This window comes from Bombus vosnesenskii, unplaced genomic scaffold (genome assembly GCF_011952255.1).
Source record: "Bombus vosnesenskii isolate JDL3184/JDL3185 unplaced genomic scaffold, Bvos_JDL3184-5_v1.1 scf7180000013355, whole genome shotgun sequence".
Classification (NCBI taxonomy): domain Eukaryota; kingdom Metazoa; phylum Arthropoda; class Insecta; order Hymenoptera; family Apidae; genus Bombus; species Bombus vosnesenskii.
In genome coordinates this window covers 30,254-54,580 of record NW_022882990.1, presented here as the reverse complement: position 1 = coordinate 54,580, position 24,327 = coordinate 30,254, and the positions used below count along the sequence as shown (strand labels likewise).

At 33.2% G+C, this 24,327-nt stretch overlaps 1 protein-coding gene, 1 long non-coding RNA gene and 2 pseudogenes across 3 annotated transcripts; 3 read left to right on the top strand and 1 right to left on the bottom strand.

Moving 5' to 3' along the window:
• The first annotated feature begins 5,204 nt into the window (after window positions 1-5,204).
• On the top strand, window positions 5,205-9,180 carry LOC117237077 (annotated as a pseudogene).
• On the top strand, window positions 5,236-6,164 carry LOC117237039 (peptidyl-tRNA hydrolase ICT1, mitochondrial-like). Its single transcript, XM_033500624.1, has 3 exons — window positions 5,236-5,242; window positions 5,707-5,894; window positions 6,009-6,164. Exons 1-3 carry the CDS (start codon window positions 5,236-5,238, stop codon window positions 6,162-6,164), a joined length of 351 nt encoding a protein of 116 aa, XP_033356515.1.
• Window positions 9,181-12,758: 3,578 nt separating the features above from the next.
• Window positions 12,759-17,912, bottom strand: LOC117237048. 2 transcript variants are annotated; one of them, XR_004493937.1, is made up of 4 exons: window positions 17,515-17,912; window positions 17,219-17,443; window positions 17,031-17,138; window positions 12,759-14,987 (listed from the first exon to the last, which is right to left on the bottom strand). It is a non-coding gene; the product is annotated as an uncharacterized LOC117237048 (long non-coding RNA). The 2 variants fall into 2 exon arrangements; XR_004493936.1 differs by having other exon boundaries at window positions 17,219-17,912.
• Window positions 17,913-18,908: 996 nt separating this feature from the next.
• Window positions 18,909-21,415, top strand: LOC117237038 (annotated as a pseudogene).
• Window positions 21,416-24,327: the final 2,912 nt, after the last annotated feature.

Genomic DNA, 24,327 nt, shown 5'->3' with positions numbered 1-24,327 from the left:
TTGAGAATGTTGTGCGACAGCAGCTACTGGTATCGTTATCTGATAGTATTGTGAGCTTATAAGTGCTTGTTGAATTTTATACGCGTTGAATGAGTAAAGTGGTTTTTATAGGAATTTCCTTGGAATATACATATTTAATATTTAATACGTTGCAGGAATTGTAGTTTTGGAAACATTACTTTCGAGGTTTTTTTTTAAGATTACTAACTAGTCTTAAAACTATAATCTTATGAATAAAAATTGCAAGAAAGATTTTACCTTAAAAAAGAAGTTTGTTATTATAACTATTTCAGAACCTAGGAAAAGAATAATGCCTAATTAGGATGTTTAAAAAAAATGAATAATGGTGAACACTTAATAATTGAAATTACTTTCATTTTCCAGAAGCAAAAGTGTTTCTTAACAAAATCACAGAGGTCTTAATTCATATATTAATTGTACTACCTTTGTTATCACAATTCACATTACGTTTGGTACTGTTACATTTAATATTACTTCATCTTCCGAGTATTAGCGCGACATTCTGAAGCCAGCTGCAATACTGGCGAAACGTCGGAAGCCTTCTTCCTCTGGACACGGCTCTTCCCAGGAAGCTTCAAACTGTCTTAGATGAAGTACTATTAAATATAACAGTACCAAGTGATAATATAGACCGTAAAAGCATCCAGACCCTCATTTGTTACTGTTTATTGTTTCATTATTTCAAAAATGAAGCCTCGAACGAAACAGCATTAAATGAATAATCTTTACTGAAACCTTTTCAATTCTTACACTTTTACGATTTCTTCGTGTAAAGTCACTCGTTTTTACTTATACGTGTCGCTATTGGAATCTCATTCCTCATCTTTATATTTCTTGGGAAACACTGTCCCATCTTGATTGAATATTTTTATAATGAATATTATTAATAGAATGAGAAAGATATTTATATGTATTTATACAAAACGAATAGAATTTGATTTCTAATAAATCTAATTTCTCAAAAAATATTATTTTAGACAGTCTTCTTTACGTATCTGACCTAACGTATAGATTCTTAACCTAATATAATACATAATGTAGTATTTTCTCTACCTGTATATACATGTACATATATACACATAAAAATATCTTTCCAATAAAACGTACAACACTTCTATCATAGCAAGGCTTGTTAACCTCTGTAATATACATGTATATACTATATTCAATTACATCATCGCTTAAAAATACCGAACATATACCTATTTTTGTTAACATATATCTTAATTGTACAATTACAGATAAATCTAATTTCAATGAGTTTATTTCTTGTAGTTATAGCTGCGTATAACATACTATGAATATTATGATATGATTGAACAAACTTTTAAAAACTAATATGCAGTATTACAGCTAGTGTTCATAATTGTTAAAACTTGCAGAACAATTTTGTTACTTGGTAAGTTCTTCAGATCTTTTAATTTCTGAATTATAAGTCAAATTCCTTTAAACAAGATTCTTTTTAACTGATAAAAGGTCTCTGATGACGTAATACAAGCAATGATATTTAAATAGCAAATGTATATATAATACTATCTGTAGTACATAATAAAATATATTATTATTATTTTAACAAATAATTGAAAACAATGACTCCATAGGGCGATAGTAAATGCTGCCTCTAATGATTAATTCATTACTAATTTTCACGTTTTGAGCGAATTCAAACATTATTAATACAAATCAACCAAATGTGTGAATACTTATGAATGATTTATATGATATTATACCTCGATATTATACATATACAATGGGTGTAAAAAGTATTCGTATATTCTTTGAGATGGAATAACTTTTTTAAAATTAGACTAAACGACTTGAATTCTATTGAGAAGATACTTACTATATACTACATACAGATGATGTACAAAAAATTTTGAAAAAATTGTGATTGGTCTTGAGGAAAATAGTAAAGGTCGCTTTCTACAACTTTTCTATTTAAGTCTGTAATGATAATGTAAATGACACATTTTGAAGATTTATGCCAGTTATATACAAAATGTTTCATAAGATTTGAAATTCACTGAACAATTGCAATTTTCATCATTTTTAACTGTTTGTAGCAAATAGTGACGTCATTCGATTTCGATGAAATGTTCACTGTAGCATTGTATATAGCTGACCATACATCTACAAAATGTGCGTTTCAAAATTTTTATTACAGCCTTAGACAAAAAAGTTGTAAGAAGTGACCTTTACTATATTCTTCAGGACCAACGACAATTTTTCCCAAAATTTTGTACATGTCATCTAGTAAACTGACCCTTCTATCTTATCAAAAAGACTCAAGTTGTTTGATTCAATTTTAAAAAAGTTATTCTGTTTTAAAGAGTGTACGAATACTTTCTATATCCAATTCTATATGAATTTAACTGTATATTATTGAATTAGAATCACGTGTACTTGACGAAACAAGGTACATCCTATTATTGAATCTGTTTCGTAAATTAATTACACACGTAATTCGAAATAGAGGGCTGACGATAGCCGTTTTGGATCATCGATCAGTCCGATCGATTTTACGACTTATGACAAATAAATTTTCGCCGGTGCAATAACCCGCGACACCGTAAAGCAGCGGCCTTGTCACAGTATTTAGCCGGGAAAAACGCACAGTCGAGTTAAGAAGTTCGGCGTCCTTGCGGCAGATCGCTTGTCAGTTATTACCGTCTTTTCCAGAATGCGTTTATGCAATCCTTCAGACCATTGCAAAACAACGATTACGCCAATAGTTTTGTGTACTTTACAACAATACGTAGTTTTACCGAATATCGTTAAAAATATTAAATATCCGACTTATCAGTTTCTTGACTAAGAATAATACTTCCAGACAGAAAAATAGCACATCAGAACTATTATTGGATTTTTAGATAGATATTTAAATACTTAGGAACCTATCTTACAACGGTATTCGAACACTTATGTTAGAGAAACCAACTGTAGAAATTTATGTTTATACGCGTTCACGTATAGAAACAATTTAAAATTTCACTAATACTGTAATGGAATTACAACTGTAAGATTACGATAAGATTACGACTATAAAGATTAGAATTATCTAGTACTATTGAAACTGTAGACGAAAGCTACAAAATATTTAGTGCAAGTACATATTTCCCAGAGATCTCAGAAATATTTAAACAGTCAATTATTCACTCTGTTAATAAGTTTCAATATTCAGTCAAATATATTAATATTATATATTATAATACTATAATATTAAATACTAATTATAGGTGTAAGACTGCTATTCATACCGTATACTAATTTTTCTTAAACATTTTTTCGTGGTAAATGTCTCGTAACTTCTGTACAGTAAGTTCTGTAATTTCTATGATAACTGTTCAAATACTTTCCCGAGTAATACAACACTTAATTGTACAGTGGAATTTCATTACTTATTCTTATATTAGCAAAAGAGGAAGATCGAGTAAAATGGCAACACATTCTCAAAATTAAGACGTTTCTTTTCTAACAAGGCATTAGTGTTGTTAACTATACATTTTGAAAAAGAATGATACAGCTTGCGAATATAGTTTTGCGATTAACCTATTCCTTACTATGATATTCTTTTAATTCATTAATAATTTCAAATTGTCTATTCCCTTTATATTTATACCTGAAAAAAACATTTGCCTGAACAATAGGAAAAATAATCATTAACACTTTGGTAACATTCCCATAAGGCATTAAAAATATTAGAAAATTCTTAAATTATTATATAAATTGTTTGGTCACAATATTTATGAATATTCCTTCTTTTGAAATGCGTTAATACGTCAGCAACCTTGGCCAGTTCATTATTCTCCGGTTTGTAATTTTGGTAATAAAACCTAACCGCAAACAAATGTATACTGGTGCTTTCATTGTTTTACGAGATAATCATTCACACTCACTGTGAAATTTAATACCTAGTAATCATTAGGTGTTACCCGCGACCAACATTCCATCAAAGAAAAATTCTATGTATTGTGTGTTATAGTTGTGTATAAAATAATTGTATGTATGTTGTACTTACTTGTGTACATCGAAATCAATATTATTTAATCGTGTGAAATTAAATTTGGACTATTAACAAGATTCGTATTATTTCCTGGAATTGTAAAATATCAAATGTCATGTACAATTTTTTGATTTTTTGGTAGTATGTGACAATTTCTTGTGTACTTCTTCTTAACTAAATGAATCTAGCCCTCATGATAATTTCTATACCCAATAACCTTTTCTTATAAATTTGTTCTGCATGAATTACGTTAAATTGTTTTATAATAGAGATAAACAAGTATTGTAAAATTATATATAGAATTCTATACGTATTTCATTTACGATTACACGATATCCTGTTCTATACTTTATTTGTAATTTCGAATCAAAATTTATAGTTTGAATTCTGAACCATTGCACATGCTGTAATTATATTCTACGATGAATCGATAACGTTGAAAATTACAATATAATGATTAGAGGATTCTGAAGCTCTCCAAACACGCGAGACAAAAATGCATTATAAAAATATTGATGCAATTTTGTACTCGTTTTAAAAATTGATGCTAATTTGTATTTATTAATTAGTATAGTATTGAATGAGTTTTTCAAATTTCGAAATTCGTCGATTTACTCACTATTATTTGTTAGTTTCTATTGGTTTCTATTTCTCTCAATTGATTTCTATTTTATGTAAAATTTTATAATTTTGCCTTCTATATTAATACGTATGCATATACACTTACGATACATATATACATATATACAAGAAATTGTAGTAAGGTGTGTAACATTGTAAATTGTAATAAGTTTTTAGATATTACTAAATCATATTAAATTAGTCATTCCTGATTATCCTAGTGATGCGAGAACATATAAAGCACGATACTGACAACTGAATTGAAATGAATTAACTTTAACTTAAAAAAGTACTAAGACATTGAAAAATTTGCTGGCGTTGCTACATGAATTAAATGTTATAATTTAACAAAAAATACACTTACTTGAAATATCTTACCACATGCTTCACTATAATCGACACAAACAGAACACTAACCACTAATATATCATGCACTTTTTATAATAAGTGAAATCAATATTGCGTTAAATAGGCACAAAACAGCATCTTTCACCGACTGCTTAACATATATTGAAATCGAAATATCGAAATATTACAAAGAATTTTTATGAGAATCGATTTTGGAACTTGTAGCTAGTAGCAATGTTCAGATGACACGTTTGTTATTACCGCGGTATAGGTTATGATATGATTTAAAAATTTAAAGAAACGACAAAGTGATTACTGTCAGCAGACAGTGGACTTGAATTTTTAAGACAGATATAGTACATAATCAATTTTGTATTCTTAGAAGAGACTTTGCTTACAAAAGTGCTTTTCTTCTTGATAAGCTATAGCTTATTGTATCCCACAAGCAATTTAATACGGTTCACACCCAACCTTTGTAAGTTTATTGTAATTTAATAATGCACTAGAATCTACTATTTCGTACATTTTATTTTGTTGATTTCACGTACGAAATCCCCTAATTATTTATTCAAAATCTTGCTTAGAATATTTTTTATATTTATGTATAAAATAAAATTAACATAACTAACTTTAACTAAACAATTTTTTAAAATTATCTTATACGTTATGAAATTAAGAATTATTTATATTATATAATTGTATAACATTCACAGGTTATGATGATTCAAATGCTAAATTTGATGGCTGTATACTAATTAAAGAACTTGATACCACCTATAGTTGTAGCAGCGGTGCTGGAGAACAGCATGTAAATCGCACAAATAGCAAAGTAGATTTAAGATTGCATGCAGAAAATGCTACGTGGCTAGCAGAGGTTATTAGAAATAAATTATTGGAACAGGTATGTAATTTTTCACAACTACAAACAAATGTCACAACTATAAGTACTAATTTCACATAAGAAAAGTTTTAAATAATTATATCATTACAATACAAAAATAAATTATCTAAAGAGGGTTACTTAATAATCAAGTCAGAAGTAACAAGATCTCAACAATTAAATTTAGCTGAAGCTCTTAAAAAAACACCATCAGAAATACCTCCTGAAACTTTGGAAATGAAAAGAAAACAGCATCTTAGAGCAGCAAGACAAAGACTTTTTGAAAAATGAAGACGTTCTGAAATCAAACAATTTAGAGGAGCTCCTACTATAGACTTTTAATCTTCTTTATGTTATATGTTGCACATACAATGATACACTTTTCAATAAACGAAATATAATACAAAATATATAATCATAGAAAATATATGTATGCATTATTATAGCAGTAATGATTTCGAATATTAGTGATTTTTAATATTAGATGGTGATTTTCTTAATTTTTATTAATTTGACCTTTATTAATTTTTATGAATTTTCTAAAATCTATTAATCCACTTTAGAAAAAAATAATTCAATTAATTAATAATTGTCATTCTGATGTAAATATTGAATACCAATTATGTACCATCATTCATTTGCGAATTATGAGTATTACATTATATAAACTTGAAATTCTTTAGAAAAATTGATATATTACGATTTAGTTACTATAATTTCAATTAAATTTCTTAATTTGGTATGTATTTATGGTTACAACAGAAGTAGAAAAAATATATGAATGAAAATTTTGAGTAATATTTTTGAAGGCCTTCTTTTGAGCCTATGATTCAAAGAAAAATAGTGTCTTATATATATGTATATACAATATATGAAATTCGATATTTCCTTGACAATGTGCTCAACGTAAATCAAAATATAACGTGATACGATAATTATATTTATTTTTTTGATAGATTTTATGGAAATGATGCAAGTCCTTGGTTATCCTAGATTAATTTCTGTTGGAAATTTTCGACTGCCAAATTTTCCACTGGATGCTGAAATTCTTGTTTGGCTGCTCAAAAGATTTGACCCAGATGCGGATATATCTAATGAGCATAATACCGAAGAAGAGCATATTTCATTAATACGTGCAGTTGTTGAATTTATGGTAATAAAACTTACAGTTTGTAATTTTTAATTGTTTTAGTTTTATATTTCATGAATATAAAATGTTTCATCATCGAATTTTACAATTTATATTTTCACCTTCTATGTTTATTTCTTCATTATTATTTAATTTTTAAACATGCATAGAAAAGGTACCTAATTAATTTAGTTTCTAATTTTAATTTTAAGTTCCTCTGGAAGTATCAACTTCTCATTAATAAAATTATAAAAAAATAAAAATAGCAAATTAATATTTGTATTTTTTAATGAATTAATATTGTACTGTTTATACTATGTTGTTTTTATATTTTTATACTGAAATTTATCATTGTCAAATGATTTTAATACAGGCTTTAAAAACAAATGTCAAATTAAATACAAAAAAAATTATACCAAGCTGATGGCTATGCTGTAAAAGAATTACTAAGTACCCACATTACTATACGATGCACAAAATAATAGTACTAATAACAGTATAATGTCTGATGGTAATTTTAGTTCAGTTAGTTTTGACATTTCCAATAAAGTAAATGAATTGAAATCAACTAGGCAGTTAGCCAGTCAATTGACTGTTACTGGTACATCACTTTTTGACTTATTAGGTTGTGAAGTTGATCTCAGAGAGATTCATAACTCAAAAGTTGCTAGACAATTTGACATCACAGAAATTGAGATGGCCTTTAAAAGTGTTATAGAAAATGTACATAAAGAAATTGATGACACTAAAAAACAAATGTTAAGAGAATGTTAAGGTATTACTACCTCTTCATTTTATTCTTAGAACAGTAAAATATTCTTTAGTAATTTCTCTAATCTCTAAATATTATAATTTCTTTAATGATTAAAGGACACAGAGCAAAGTTTGGATACAAGAATCGAAAGATGATGTGCAAAGCTTGACAGCAACCAAAAGAGATTACGAACATCACCCAGTACGAGGTACACCCAGTCTTTATGGAAGAATTTGAAAAATTTGAAGTTGAATTAAAAGTTTTATATGACGACTACATAAAAAATTTCGTTACTTTGCATACCTTGAATATCTGTATGAAGATGCAGCTAAGACAGAGCAAGAAAGATTTGAAAGATGATACATATAGAAATAAGAAAAATTAATGCTTACTATGCAGAAAACATAATATAATGTTCTCCAATTCATAATAGGCAAGAAACAAAACGAAACCAATTAGAAAACATGAAGGCTGAAGATGCTAAGTTTGAAAGCATAATGGAAGGAAATGATTCTATATTACCTATTAATCTTCAAGAGCCTCCGTCTCCTCTCGCTAATACAGAAAAACAAAATACCGGGAAAATAACAATAAGTAGTCAATTGAAATCAGGTAAAAATATAGTGCAGTTTTTTTCTCAACATTTTTAAGAGCATGTTATAATATATAATTATTTTAACAAAATTAATAACTAATAAAACATGTTTGTAATACAATAGCTGGCCGACCATCAAGAATGCAAATATCACATCATATTTACGAAAGTATGTCTGGATGTCAGAGAGGAACTATTCAAGAATCAAATGAAACTGATGGCTCTCTAGATAGTGACAGTGACTTGTTAATCGATCGTGATCTCAATGACGACGATGATAATGATATTCTAGACTCTGTAGGAGAAGCAGAAATTAGGAATTTTGATTTGAAGGTTGAACAGGAAAAACGTGACGTTTGTAAGCTAGATCACACGGATGAGGATATTTAACCATTACAAAAAACAATTACAAAAATTTCAAAATATACCGTCCATGTAATTATCGATATCTATACGCACATTTTTACAATAACTATAAATAGGTGTCAATGATAGGAAATATATTAATAGTCGTCGCGATCGAATAATTCTGACGGTGGTAAAAAACCCTTAAGATGTATATATGTCGAAGATGAAAGGGCACCGGAGCCTTCCCTTTGGAATTCTTAAGAAAATCTCCAATACTTTAGTCTTTCTGATTTAACCCGATTATAATTGTCCCAGATTTTGATAATAAGCTTAGGCCCAAACTGACAACTAGTCGTTAAACGTAGCCGCGTTCACGGGATGAACGTTCTTACCTAATAAAGGTATACAGCAATTGTATAGCTCTCCATAAAAAAAGACATAGTTTTAGCGGCATTCGACAGTAAACATTCCAATGGTTTCTGTCTCGTGGCTCGCCACACACAGACCCTATTCTTAGGGCAAGATGTAATACTATGTCGGGCCCACACTAGAACTAGGGCTAGGCGCGTGAAACGAATCTTCGTTTGGATTATACGGGTCGTTATGCAATAGAGAAGACATTGACTAGTGCAGATATGATTATCATAGAACTGGGCAAGTAACCGTGGTAATTAGATACTCGAGAAACTAATAACAATGATCCTAGGTTCAATAACGAATCCGCGGTCGACGGGATGATAGATGAACGTGCTCACAAAATCTAAGTCGGACGCGTAATAATCACGGGTCGCAAGGTGTTACTCTTTCCGTTGATGAGATCGCAAGAAGGAATAAATTTCCGTCCCGACGATGCCACAGAGGAAAACTATAATGGGGTGTGTCTAAGGATACGAGATCATAGGATTCGCCGAGGATAGCCTTCGTTCAGAAAGTAAGGGAAATTGGCGTTGCCGCAAATTGCTCAATCTCCATATCGGTGGTTAGAAAAAGATGCTAGCCGCCCTCGAGGGAAAGTTGCTAGTGGGAGACGTCGCTCGTTGAAAAATAAGTCTCCTCTATCTTCTCGTAGTTGGGACAAAGACTGTTTGTTTGAAGGACTTTAGTTAGCTAAACCTTAAGATTTATAACGGGCCCTCGGGCTAGCCGAACATGTACTGCGGAAACGCATCGACATCTGGCAATCATCTTAGTCGAAGAATAGGGTCTGCGTGTGGCGAGCCACGGGACAGAAACCGTTGGAATGTTTACTGTCGCGTGCAGCCAGAAATATTTCTTTTAAGGAGAGCTATAGAATTACTCCATTACCTTTGTTAGACAAAGCGATCATCACGTGACCGCGGCTACGTTCGGCGACAGACTGTCGCCTCGAGCCAAAGCTCACTATCACTAACCTCGAACAATTACAATCGGATTGAATAACAACAATTGTTTAATTCCAGCTATCGTAGAATCTAGATTACAATGTTGCGGGATTATCCAAAATTCCAGAGGCTCCGGTGTTCTTTCGTCCCCGACAACTATATAACGTCATACGTTGTAACGCAATACTATACAACGACATACGGTATAACGTAATACTATATAGCGTTATACGTTATAACGAAATACTGTATAGCGTTATACGTTATAACGTAATACTATAAAGCGCTATACGTTGAAACGTAATACTATATAACGTTATATGTCATATGCTAATACTGTATAGCGTTATACGTTATACTGTAATACTATATAACGTCATACGTCATAACGTAATACTATTTAACGTTATACGTTATAACGTAGTACTATATAACGTTATACATTATAACGTAATAATTTATAACGTTATACGTTATAACGTAATACCTTAGAACGTCATACGATATAACGTAATGCTATACATCGTCATGAGTTATAACGTACAACTATACAGCGTTATACGTTATGCCGTAATACTATACATCGTTATAAGTTATAACGTAAAACTATATGACGTTATACGTCATAACGTAATACAATGCAACGTTATACGCTATTACGTAATACTATACCACGTTGTACGTTATAACGTCATACTAGATAACGTCATACGATATAACGGAATACTACATAGCGTTATACGTTAAAACGTAACAGTATATAACGTTATACCTTAAAACGTAGAACTATGTAACGTTATACGTTGTAGCGTAATACTATATAACGTTATACGACATAACGTTGTACTATAGAGCGTTATACGTTATAAAGTAGAACTATATAACGTTATCCGTTAAAATGTAATACTATGTAACGTTATACGTTACAACGTAATAATATACAACGTCATACATTATAACGTAATACGTTATATCGTTATACCATATAATGTAATACGTTATAACGTAATATTTTATATCGTTGTACCATATAACGTAATACGTTATAACGTCATACCGTATAACGTATTACGTTATAACGACATACCATATCACGTAATACGTTATAACGTTATAACACATAACGTAATACGTTATAACGTCATACCATATCACGTAATACGTTATAACGTTATACCATATAACGTAATGCGCTTTAACGTCGTCCCATATAACGTAATACGATATAACGTCATCCCATATAACGTAGTAAGTTATAACGTCATACCATATAACGTAATACGTAATAACGTTATACCATATACCTTAATACGTTATAAAGTCGCCCCATATACCGTAATATGTTGTAACGTTATACCATATAACGTAATACGTTATAACGTCATACCATATCACGTAATACGTTATAACGTCATACCATATCACGTAATACGTTATAACGTTATAACATATAACGTAATACGTTATAACGTTATACCATATAACGTAATACGTTATAACGTCGTACCATATAACGTAATACGTTATAACGTCGTCCCATATATCGTAATACGTTATAACGTCATAACATATAACGTATTAAGTTATATCGTTATACCTTATAACGTAATACGTTATAACGTCGTCCCATATAAAGTGATACGTTATAACGTTATAACGTATAACGTAATACGTTATAACGTTATACCATATAACGTAATATGTTATTACGTCATACCATATAGCGCAATCCGTTATAACGTAGTACCATATAACGTATTACGTTATACCGTCATACCATATAACCTATTACGTTATAACGTCATTACATATAAGGGAATACGTTATAACGTCATCCCATATAACGTAATACGTTATAATGTCATACCATATAACGTAATACCTTCATAACGTCATACCATATACCGTAATGCGTTATAACGTCATCCCATATAACGTAATACGTTATAACGTCATCCCATATAACGTAATACCTTCATAACGTCATACCATATACCGTAATAATAACATATAACGTAATACGTTATAACGTCATCCCATATAACGTAATACCTTCATAACGTCATACCATATACCGTAATACGTTATAACGGCTTCCCATATAACGTAATACGTTATAACGTCATCCCGTATAACGTAATACCTTCATAACGTCATACCATATAACGTAATACGTTATAACATATAACCTATTACGTTATAACGTCATCCCATATAAGGTAATACGTTATAACGTCATACAATATAACGTAATACGTTATACCGTCATCCCATATAACGTAATACGTTATAACGACATACCATATAACGAAATACGTTATAACGTCAACCCATATAACGTAATACGTTATAAAGTTATATCATGTAAAGTAATACGTTATAACGTTATACCATATATCGTTACATGCACCGACACTCTGTGTTACCACAGATTTTATACGAAATAGTGAAATTGGAAATTGAATACTGTATTCAGAGTTAAAATATAATGCTATATGAAAATGAAATAGCACTTCAAAGACTTGATAGATTTCGTTAATAAAATAAAGCAAAATAAATCTTTAATTCACTCACTACGAATTTATGGTATTGATTAAAATCAATGAATGTAGAGTTACTTCCGATTAAGGGTACAACTGTTATAAATTAAGAGCATAATTACATTGAATTAATGGGAAAATGTTGTTATAAATGTAAGTAAACTTGGAATTATAATTGTAATTGACAACGATGACGATTAAGAGCGTGGTTACACTTAATTGTGTGCATGATATTATCAGAAATTGTGATTGTAATTAACAATAATTCAAACAAAATTCAAAGAATTGAAATACGATATATCACATATTTATATGCTTCAACACCTTCTTCCTTTTTTTCTTCTACGTGGAGAAATCCTCATGGACACTCCGCTACATTCTGGAGAATTAGTGGAGTAGTGCCGGACCCCTACTGACAAAAACTCCACGGTGGCCAACCTACACGTTTGGCAGCAGTGCCCGAGACCTCTTGAAAATTACTGCCGGTACACTCCCCGCGTCTTCTCGTTAGGCCTATCCTATGAACTAACTAACTAAATGTGGCGTTAGGGGAGACGATTGCCCCCCCCCCCCAAAGTAGGCCTACCCAAATTTCAATTAAAAGTGAGTGTGTTAAGAAGTTATAAATACCCTGTTTCGAGGAAAGTTTTTTCTTTTTGGCGCAGAGCGCTTGTCACGCAGGAGAAGCCGCCAGTAACGAAAGGTTTAACCTGCCACGACACCCGATCGTGGCTGCGACGTGTGATTGTTTACGCCATGATGCATGTTCTCTTCCTCGGGCAGGATGAGTTCTTAAGCCACGTCGCCATCTACGTAGCCATTGACAAGTCAGTATTTACCAGCCCCACCGACTTGGAGGAGGAGTTGGCACTTGGCACTACTAGGCGTGAACAGTGCAATGATACCACTAGCACCTTTGAGACCCAACATGCCTAGGTATCTCTAATAACAGCGGAGATTCGTGGAATTCAATATTTAGCCTCGAGCATTAAAAGTTCTAACTCCATTGGATTTGACAGGGTCCAGGATTAACACAATGCAAATCAGCTGATGTGCGCTGTATAAAGCAGCCAATATGGAGTACAATGCGCATCGAACTGCCTCTGTATCCCGAATAGCAGCGGAGATTCGTTGAATTGAATATTTAGCCTGGAGCATTACAAATTCTAATTGCATTGGATTAGACAGGGAAAAGAGATGACATAGTGCAAACCGACTGAAGTGCGCTGTATAAAGCAGCCAATGTGGAGTACAACGCGTATCGAATTGTCGAAATTTGTCCAATAGCAGCGGAGATTCGTAGAATTGAATATTTAGCCTTGAGCATTAAAAATTATAATTGCATCGGATTTGACAGGAAAAGAGTGAACATAGCGCAAACCAGATGATGTGCGTTGTATTTGGCATCAAACGTGGAGTATAACGCGCATCGAATTGTCTACATATCCTCAATAGAAGCGGAGATTCGTTCAATTACATATTTAATCTTCAATATTGATAGCTGTGGTTGCATTGGATTTTACTTATACTATATAACGTAATGCGTTATAGCGTTATACTATATAACGTAATACTATATTACTGAATGTACTCTATTACGTGAAGGCTGCCAACTTAATACGCGGCGCTTCGTTCCGCAGTTCGTTTACTTTCTTGACCAGCGACTTCTTCAGAACTCTCTGGTTGCGATTCCTACTGACGACTGGTTACGGGCAACTGCTATGTTGACCCACTTGCCTCCCTTTCTATTCTTACCATATCCCCACTCTACCTGTCTTAATATCCGTCCGCGATCATGGTAACGTTCGCCTTCTGCTCAGTATGTGAAGGAATGGCAAAACGTAATATGATATAACGTAATTCAATTTAACGAAATACGTTATAATGTAATGTATTATAACGTAATACTACATCTCGTAATCGTAATGGCAGTCGCCTACCCCGTCCAAGAACTCCTCGAACGCTGTCCATTCGCTGTTGGGCGACACATATACGGCCACTACCACCATTCCTAACCATTCGACCGCAGCGTATCCGTTGCCGCGCTCCAGCGGATCCCTGTGGGCGGACGATGCCGGCGCTGATGTCCAGGTGACAGCCGTCTGTATCTCCGGCGCAGTCCGGAGCGTCCAGGACTCTGTATGGCTCGGCCACCGCCGCTAGGGCAACCGTGCTCTCCAGAATGGTTTGGAAAAGCAGGTCTTGACTGTCCCAGATTGTTCTGGAGGGTGCGCACCCTTAATCTTAATCACCTAAGTTCATGGCTTCAATCGCCGCTTCCTCCGCTCCAACCTCCTTGCTCGCGGCTTTAGGAGTCAGGGATTTCCTGCGGCCATCCTTCCTTGTTACCGTTTTCTACCGCGGACCTATCGGTCGACGGTATGGTTCTGTACAAAGAGAAACTTAAAAACGAATTAATCGTCCTGCGTAATGTCTATCGTGATCGTGATGTATGTGAAACTTTCCAAAGTGTCTAATTAGTCGTCATTTGAAGTTGATTTTGAGTTGATAGGGCGAGCCTATAATTCAATGTTTCCCCTTGACAAAAGAAATTGTATTTTGATGTTACTAGCGAGTCCAGCCGTTGATACATGTTAATCGACGTTACGATCGAACCGGCCGCGGGCCATTGTCCGATAGATCTGTCGCGGCACTCGACATGAAATACCGCCACTAACTAATACCGGACAACGGTAGCGCAGTGGTTAGCGCCTTAGATTACGAACGTTCGGGACTCGGATTCGAATCCCGGCGCCCGTAGTCCGATTTTTCTTCCACGCATCTAAATTAGAAAAATATAGCAGTACCCCAGCAGCGACATCTACAGCCAGCAGCTACAATTATTTAATTATCCAAATGTTTTTCAATAGCTTTTCTTCCCTTCCAACATCATTTTTGCCGATTGAAAGTATAAAATCGTACACGAACGTACCATTTCTCCCTTCTTATTAAAATATTATACTATTGCATCATTAAAATGTTGAAACGTTAAAATATAAAATTTCTTTCATCGAGGCATTAAGGTACAACCTGTTATCGTTCTTTTGTTAAGATCTCTTCGATAGAAAAAATGAAGCTTCTACATCTTTTATTTCATCGACAAAACGTTGTTTTAATTGAATTGTTGAGGTTCTTTTGGTCAAAATGATACCGAACATGAAAGTAACCCCGAAAAGTTCGATTAGACGCATAGTTCGATTAGCTACGTTGGAGATGGACTTCCTTCGGACATGACATTCTGAGATTGAATACGCGAGGCTTCTTTTCGCTCTAACATATACAACTTCCATCGTTTGCGAATTAGTCCAAGCTGATGCAGGCACCGCTACGAGGGTGTAATTAATTTCTAATTTCAATATCGTGTTATATCTCAGTTGCTTTCTGTGTTCCTTATTGTTACGTTCGATGTATATAGAACGTATAATCCCAAATCAGGTACTTGCCGTCAATTTGTAAACAGTGATTGTTAACAAATTTTAAAATATGATGTAGAAGAAAATGTTCATCACGTTAAAAATGAAAATTGCCGGACAAAATAGAAGAAAGGCCTCGATGTAACAATATAGATAATTGCATTGTAATGACAATTCTGCCCGAGCAGTCGAGGTAAACAGGTGCGAGTAAATGTGCTCCAGTGTTAGTGCGATAAATAGTGAATTTAGGAGGTTAAAACGTTAACGAACACTGTCACATGATAAAAGTTTCAAAATGCAACAACCAATCCCGCCGCCAAACAAAAAAGGGTGACATGTTTCATAAATGAAGCTAGAAATACGTTAAGCAGAAAACAATCAATTAACAAAGAACAGGAAAGCCTATAAAAGAAATGGAAACGTTGCAAAAGCAGGAAGAAAACAGCTACAATAACGACCTATCCTATCAAGATAAAAACTGGAAGGTAGCAACAGCTCGCAAAAGGCGTAAAATAATCCTAAATACAAGCGCTATAAAAATTCCCGATACAGAAATGCACCAGTGGCTACAGGACATCCCACTCCGAAATTCTTTCAGCTTACTGATAAAAGACGGAGATACGAGTTCAGAGGAAGAAATGACAACACATATCGTTAAACCATCACCGATCTACATTCATGCTCAAATAACAGATACCCTTATTGAACTATTAAACAACACTGTCGGAAGAGAAAACTACAGTATAAAGGAATTAAAACTGGAACAAGTCAAAGTGCAAACAAATACTCCAAAAATCTTTCGAAAAGTGGCGCAAGTATTAAACATACCATACATCATACATACCAGCTCAAAACAGAAAAGAACCACAAAGTAGTAATTAGAGACCTATACCCAAGAACAAACACCAAAAATATATGCAAGGAACTAACAAAAATCGGGCACCAAGTAAGAACAATAAATAATATAACCAGATACGATACAAAACAGTCATTGTCACTGTTTCTAATAGAACTCACGTGGCGTGGAGTCTGCTTTGTGTAGAGAGTCGCCGGACGTAACAAGCAGATATATTTACGAAGACGTTACCGAAACCAAGATTTCAATATTTACGACAAAAATTAGGTCTGAAAAATAACAATGATGTTAAAAATTAATCGTTTGTAAAGATTTCGAGTGTTAGGGAGGGTGTTGAAGTAATACTCACTTCTAGGAAAACTACATCTTCTCTAGCATTTAGTTCTCTTAGTCCCCGATGCTATTGAGTATTGTTTAGCTCTAAATCAATTTGAAGGGCCTCTCAGTTTCATAGCCTTTTTTAGAAATATGCCATGCACAGATGGTGCAGCAGGGTATATATAGACGGGCCAGTTTTCGTAATTATATAAATACCCATAGACTCATGGCTTCCAAGCTCTGTTGTAATGTAACGCTGACACAGTGTGGTTCTGGATTAGTATACACTGTACTTATACTTATGCTTATATTTATACTTATACTTACAGTTACACTTATACTTAAATATATTTCTGTTACACATTCATCACGCGTTCCTCGAAGAGATAACTTCAACAAAGGTGGTTGGAAAATTCTTCAGCTTGCTCTTCGTTGCTTCTGGCTCATGTGTTGTCCGTTAATCTAATTGCTGGGATTAGTTTAATTGGCTCCTTTATTTTGTTCGTGGCTTTCCATAGGAAGTAGTTGGAATTCTCGTACGCAGAAAGTGAATCTATGAATTTTGAGAATTCGTTATTATTATGATCTTTTATTTTACTTTCTATTTCCTTTGCAAGTTTGTTTAGATGTTTTTTTGCTTTCACGTGCTCTATGTTTTTGTCATTTTGCTTTCGCTTACCTTTTTCCCTCTGATTTTGTCAAGAAAGTCTTGCGGAATTATTTTTGTTTACCTGTTATTTGGTTCATAAGTAGTAGTTGCCAATGCTACTTCTATAATCTCTGTCAATGTACTGCCTGTTCGCAGTGGTGCATATACTGCTACATCTGGAAGTAATTGCCGTTAGTTAGTATCGTAACGGTGGTTGCTTGAGCGTATTACTGATGGATTTAGCTATGTTGGTGTTAAGGGTGGCGATTGGTTAGTTACTTGTGCATAACTTCGGCTACCAAAGGTGTTGGTGTTTCCATGATTAGAGTTCTATACATATTGTATTGTTTGCTGTTGGATCTGATTCCGTAATATCTATTCGCTGTATGTTCTGCTTCGAAGCGTATAGCAGGAGGGTGTGAGGAAAAAGCAACACCATGTTAATGATCATAGAGATCAACTTTTATCTTAGATATATGATTATTATGATTATATTATTCTTATTTTATATCTAACTAATGTCTAATAAATGTTATATAAAATAAATATTTTTTCATTATTAAAATCCTTTGTAAACTCTATAATTATATTATAATTTAGCTTCCTCAATAAAGAATTTAATAACATTGAAAATTTTTAATCATGGGTAATATTTTAAATATGACACTATTTACGTATGTTATAGGTAATGTTAATAGTTACACAATTTTTTAATAAATTAAGAAAAAACTAAAAACAAACTTACTTTCCAATATATGCGTCAAATATAAAAGCATTAAAGATATGTGTACATATTTAATTTGAAAATTGTGGTCTTGTTAAACTTGTTTGTTGGTAATAACAATGCATATTTAATAATGGTTCATAATTAATATTCATTTAAACAATGCTTTCTGTAATAAATGGAGCGGTCAGCGCAGAGCAAGCCTACGAATAAGATTCGGAATCTAGAACCAACCAGAGAGCAAACATCCCAGAGACTCCTCAACGGCAATAGCTACTACGGTAAGCTGGAAATCTGGATTCATTTTTACATTACCGTATGAGAAAATCAATAAGCTCGATTAGAATCATGTCCACATCACGAAACGACAAAATCGGGACTATTGATATCGCTTCTATAACCAGAGCTATGGATAAGTTGACTCGAGCCATACTCGAGCAAATCGAACTTCTTGCGCGACGTATAGAAGAAACGCAACGAGTAGCCGATAGTGAAAACAAAAAACGTGCAGCAGAGATAGAACTATTAGGGAAAAACATATCTCTAAAATAAATTTAGGACATGACGCTACTACTGAATTAGGCTCCTTTATTACCACGGACGAATCTAATGCCAGCAATGTTCAGAGAAAACGACCACCTGTAAAACGTAACGAAACGGACGATATGGACAGTGAAGAAGGAGCAGTAAGTTGTGACAACCCCACGTACAATGCAAAAACCTGCCTAGATTTTATCCCTATACTCAATGGACAAGACGATATAGGAGTAGAAGGGTTTATTAAACGGGTAAGAGAAGCTCGAGCCGAATGTCGAGAAAAACGCATATTATTGCGACTAATTCTAACGCAAAGAATCATTGGAGAAGCGGAACGCAGTATCCGCCACACCGAAATCGAGAATTACGAGGACCTGTTTGAAAGTCTCAGAAAATTTGTATCCGTGAATATTACATCTAATGGAGCTCGTGATAAGTTGCAACGCACGCGACAAAAAAAAAAAAAACGAATCGGTACACAGTTATGTGAAGAGGTTCCGACACAACCTCAACGAACTGATATACGCGCTTCAACACGAAATTCGCGATCCAGTACGTCGAGCAGTCGCCATAGATCTTGAAACTGAACGAGCGACCAAAGTTTTTGTCCTAAATTTAAAACCCAAAATAGAAATACGCACATCGACTACAAGACCAAAGAATCTCCAAGAAGCACAAGATGCAGCTTTCGAGGCGGAGTTAGTCATAAGGGAAATCGAACGCAACAAAAAAATAAGAAGAATAATGAACCAACCAATTGAGAGAGCCAAAAACCGATTCCAAGGAACACCTAAACCAATGCCAAGAAACTTCCAGCAAGCTGAACGAACGCCACTTACCCAAAGAACTCAACTGAAATGTTTCAAATGCAACCAAATCGGACATGTCTCCAGTCAATGTAGAAATTTTCAAACACCCAGCCAACATCCGCGACAACGAAGTAACTATCAACGAAACCGGAAGAAAATATTCATAAAGCATCTGCGGACGCTAGACCCCAGGATTGTGAAACATCGCTACGTCTGGAAAACAAGGACATCCATACCTACGGGAAGGACTAACTTGGACTACGGTCATCCTCGGCGACGAATTCTTAATCCACGAAACCAGAAGGCCTTTGGAACTGGAAGCATCTACGAAAGCTAACAAATCAAGGTAAACGCTGGATTCATTTTACATATAGAGGCAGACTATCTAGCTTTGAACAAGACTCAGACAAAGAGTTAGCGACATTTAAAACGATGTGGAAAGGTAAAGCATGCACTGGTAGGGACGAACAAAGTATTAAAATGACAAACCAACTACAGGAGCAAATCGCGCGACTGCGAAGAAGCATGGACCTTTTCCAACAAGCAAAAGAAGAGGGTCAACGCCTCGATAAAAAATCGAATTGCTACGAAAAACAATTGACGAAATCGAGTTAAGAAAACTGTTAAAGGAGACTATTAAAGAAGCTACTAGTCGGAGTTATCAGGGTAGTTTAGTTTCTAATAATTTGAACAAAAGCTTGGAGAAAACAGACGTTACTGTAGGAAATGAAGAAATGGTTTTGAAAGAATTTTCAAAAGAATTGCAGTCTAATGTAGAAAATTCTTATGAAAAGAAAGTATCAATTGACACCGCTTCACAGGATTATATTTTCATTAAAACAGACTTAATGTTTGATGTCAATAGCTCGACAGAATACCAGAAAGAGTCTGTGAAACGAAGGAAAGAAGATATTGCAGTGTTGTATAATGATTTGTCACCATCTTCGTCACAAGATACTCAAAATTTACAAGAATGGTTTGACAAAAAAAGTAAAAGTTTAGGAGAAACAGAAAAAGATCATAACAAGAAGGATAATATTTCAATGAGAAATATTTCGGACGGCGATACAAATAAAGAAAACCAAATTGAAACGAAGGAATTAGAAGCAATTAGTAAATCAACTGCTGAAAATAATACAAAATCAATAGACAACGTTGAACAAAATATATCATTAGAATCCATACAAAAAGCAAGAGATAATGCTTACAATAATGAACATTTGCTTATAGAAGAAGACCAAATGATGACAGCGAAAAATGCGTGTGACACTACAGAATCAAAAACTTCAGCAGATCTTATGTCGAGAAATTTAGATGCTAATACACAAGAGAAGTCTTTAGAGAATAAAGATGACAAGAATCCATCTCCATCTATGTTAGATAGTAGTAACCGGAGCAGTCGTTATAATGTTGCTGCAAAGCCTGCTACTTCGCCAAAATTTGAAGAAATTGTTTATAATCAAACCAGACAATCAAACACAAATAAAATTTTGCGAAGCGCTTTAAAGACGAAATTAATCGAAGACAAGTCTGAAATAATTAATAAACAAAAGGCATCGGAAAATGTAGAAAATAAATTTGCCAAAGAAGAAAAAAGAGGTGTTAAACAAAAATCAATTTCAGATAATGAAAACGAAACAACTGATACTCGTCAACGAAGGGAAGTTCTTTTAACGAACACAGCTAGTGATAGCGATAGGTATAAATCTGTAGAAAATGATAATGCAGTAACGGGTGTAATAGCAACTGATGAAGCGAAACATAGAGGCAGACCTAGGAGATCGGATAAAGTCGAAGTTAAAAAAGATGAAGATACAAGGAAGATCCTACAAAATGAGAAGGGTGGATTAGAAGAACAAAGAAAACTCGAAGAAGATACAAAAGAAGAAACTGCAGAGACAGAAGTCAATTCAAAAGGTATATTAAATAATAAGTGCGATTTACTTGATACCGAAAGAGCTAATGAAATTAATGATACGGTTCAAGATATTAAATTTACTGAAGGTAGAAGCCGCACTCAAAATGATATGGAAGATGTAGTAGAAGATTCACAAGAATTATCTAATAAATTGAATATACAAAAACTATTTTACGGAATAAAAAGAATTCATTAGAAAGAGAAAGAGGAGTAAGGGAAAAGAAGAAAATGTACAGACAGAAATTATTTCAAAAAATATATCAGATGATAAATGTGATTTGCTTTAGAAAAGAAAAAAAAATATTATCCACAAACTGCATTAGGAATTTATCTATTTTAGTGAGGAGAAAGAGAAAGGATAGAGGAGTTGATCAATAGACTGTGGATTTTGAAGCGTTTATGAAAAACTTACAATTTTAATAAAATATTCAATGTAAAGTCTTTGTTATAATATTCAGATAGATAGATGAAAAAAAAACTGAATTTTCATAATTACTCATGGCTTATTGATCAATCATGCGACTCGTTCAGAGGTAACTCGAGTTGTAAAGGTGACAATTTATTAAAAATGGTATATCTGAAGTACGATGCATTTGCTCATGTTAAACTATTTAAATAAGTATAAAAATCACGCGAAAAAAAATCTACTGAGAATAATGTTGAACTAGTTAATAATAATAAATCATATAGTGAAACACAAACCTTAAATCAAGATTTTAAGTTCAAAAAAAAAAGAAAAAAAAAAGAAGAAAGAAGTTGATAAAATGACAGCAACATGTAGCAGCAGGCGAGAGAAAATAAGCCAAATTTCTAAAAGAAGAAACGATGCTCAAGAACTCGAAATTTCTCGAGTGGATATGCTAAACAACGAATTTAATGAACAGTTGAAAGAACGTGAAACAGCAATAGAAGACTTACATCAAATGTTAAAGCATCAATCGGAAATTCATAAAGTTACCTTAAATGAAGCAAGTTTGAAAATAGGAGAACTCTCTGATAAAATTAAATGTTTTAAAGGAAAAGATAGCCAGATACCGAAACGTAATGAATTACTCGAAGAAGAACAGAATAAATGGAGAAGTTTAGAAAAAATGATTACAGAAAAACTTGAAGAAGAAAAATCCCGTTAGGAAACAGCTGAAGACGAAGTGAGAAAGCTTTCCAAATATAACGAGCAACTTCTAAAAGATTATCAAGAAATCCATAAAAAAAAAAGAAAAAAAGGTAAAGAATTAAACATGTACCTCAACTGAAAGATAAAATCAATCGACAGGATTTATATGCGAAGAACATAAGAACACAATATATAGAACAGCACAAGATGATCGAAAAATTGAGAGCAAAAGGGAAACGTGTGCATAATAAAGGTAAAGAGAACACATAATGTATCTCCACCAGGGGCGCATGATCCAAAATTAAATAATAAAATAAAAGGTTTTGTTACTGAAAAGTTAGAGAGATTTCATGACAACAAAAGCATTGCCTGTGCAGAGTGCAGTGTATCAATGTGCACTAAAAATGCAAGCAACGTGACGATTACTTTTAGAACACCACAAGCACCACGAAAACACAGTCAAGACCAAACAAGATCAAGTTCAAAAGTGAAGTTACGTGAGCTTATTACTGCTAACGACCAAAAATTGAATTACGATCCCGAGCATCAACTCGCTGATCTTCAAGTAGAATATTCCGACAAAGACAGGACGACACAAGAGCTCGAGAAGCACATAGAGGACATGAAGGAGGAAGTGCAAAAATTAGAATTGCAACTCGACGAGTTACAAAAAAAAAAAACACACACACACACACACACGCACGTAAAAAGAGTTCAATCTTTTGGAATACAAATTGAAGAACTAACAATAAAATTAGAAGAAATAACATAAGTCACAAATATGAAGTTGACTTGCTGGAACAAAAAAAAAGGCCAAACTTAATTCATGTGTTAGTAATTCAATGGAGGAACGTGAAGCTGGAGCTAAAGATGCAAAAGAGATAAAATGTAGTTCTTGAACCACAAGGACAAATAATCTGCCCTTCAATGTGAACTAGACGAACTAAAGGGTGAATATGAAAAAGTGGGTAATTTTGGATATAAATATGAAGAAGAAACTAATAAATTGAAACTGGATTTTGAAAAATAAGAAAAATGATCCTTGTCAATGAAAATAAATTTGAAATATTGCGTAGGGAAGAAATTGAAGTAAAAGATATGAACGAACAAAATAATTTTCTTAGAAAAGAACTGGAAAACGTCCAAAAACTTTCCAAAGATGTTAATAATCGCTTACTCGAGGCGAACCAAGAATTAAAAGATTCACATAGAAAACACACTCTTATTTGAAAATTGAAAAAAAAAAAGAAAAAAAAACATCAGGAAGAATTAGGTGATATAATAAAACTTCATGATGAAGAAAAATATAAACTGATACAGCATTGGTGTTCTGTAGAATGTCAAACTGCCATAAAGGGTTACATTGATGTAAAAGTGCAGTAAATATTT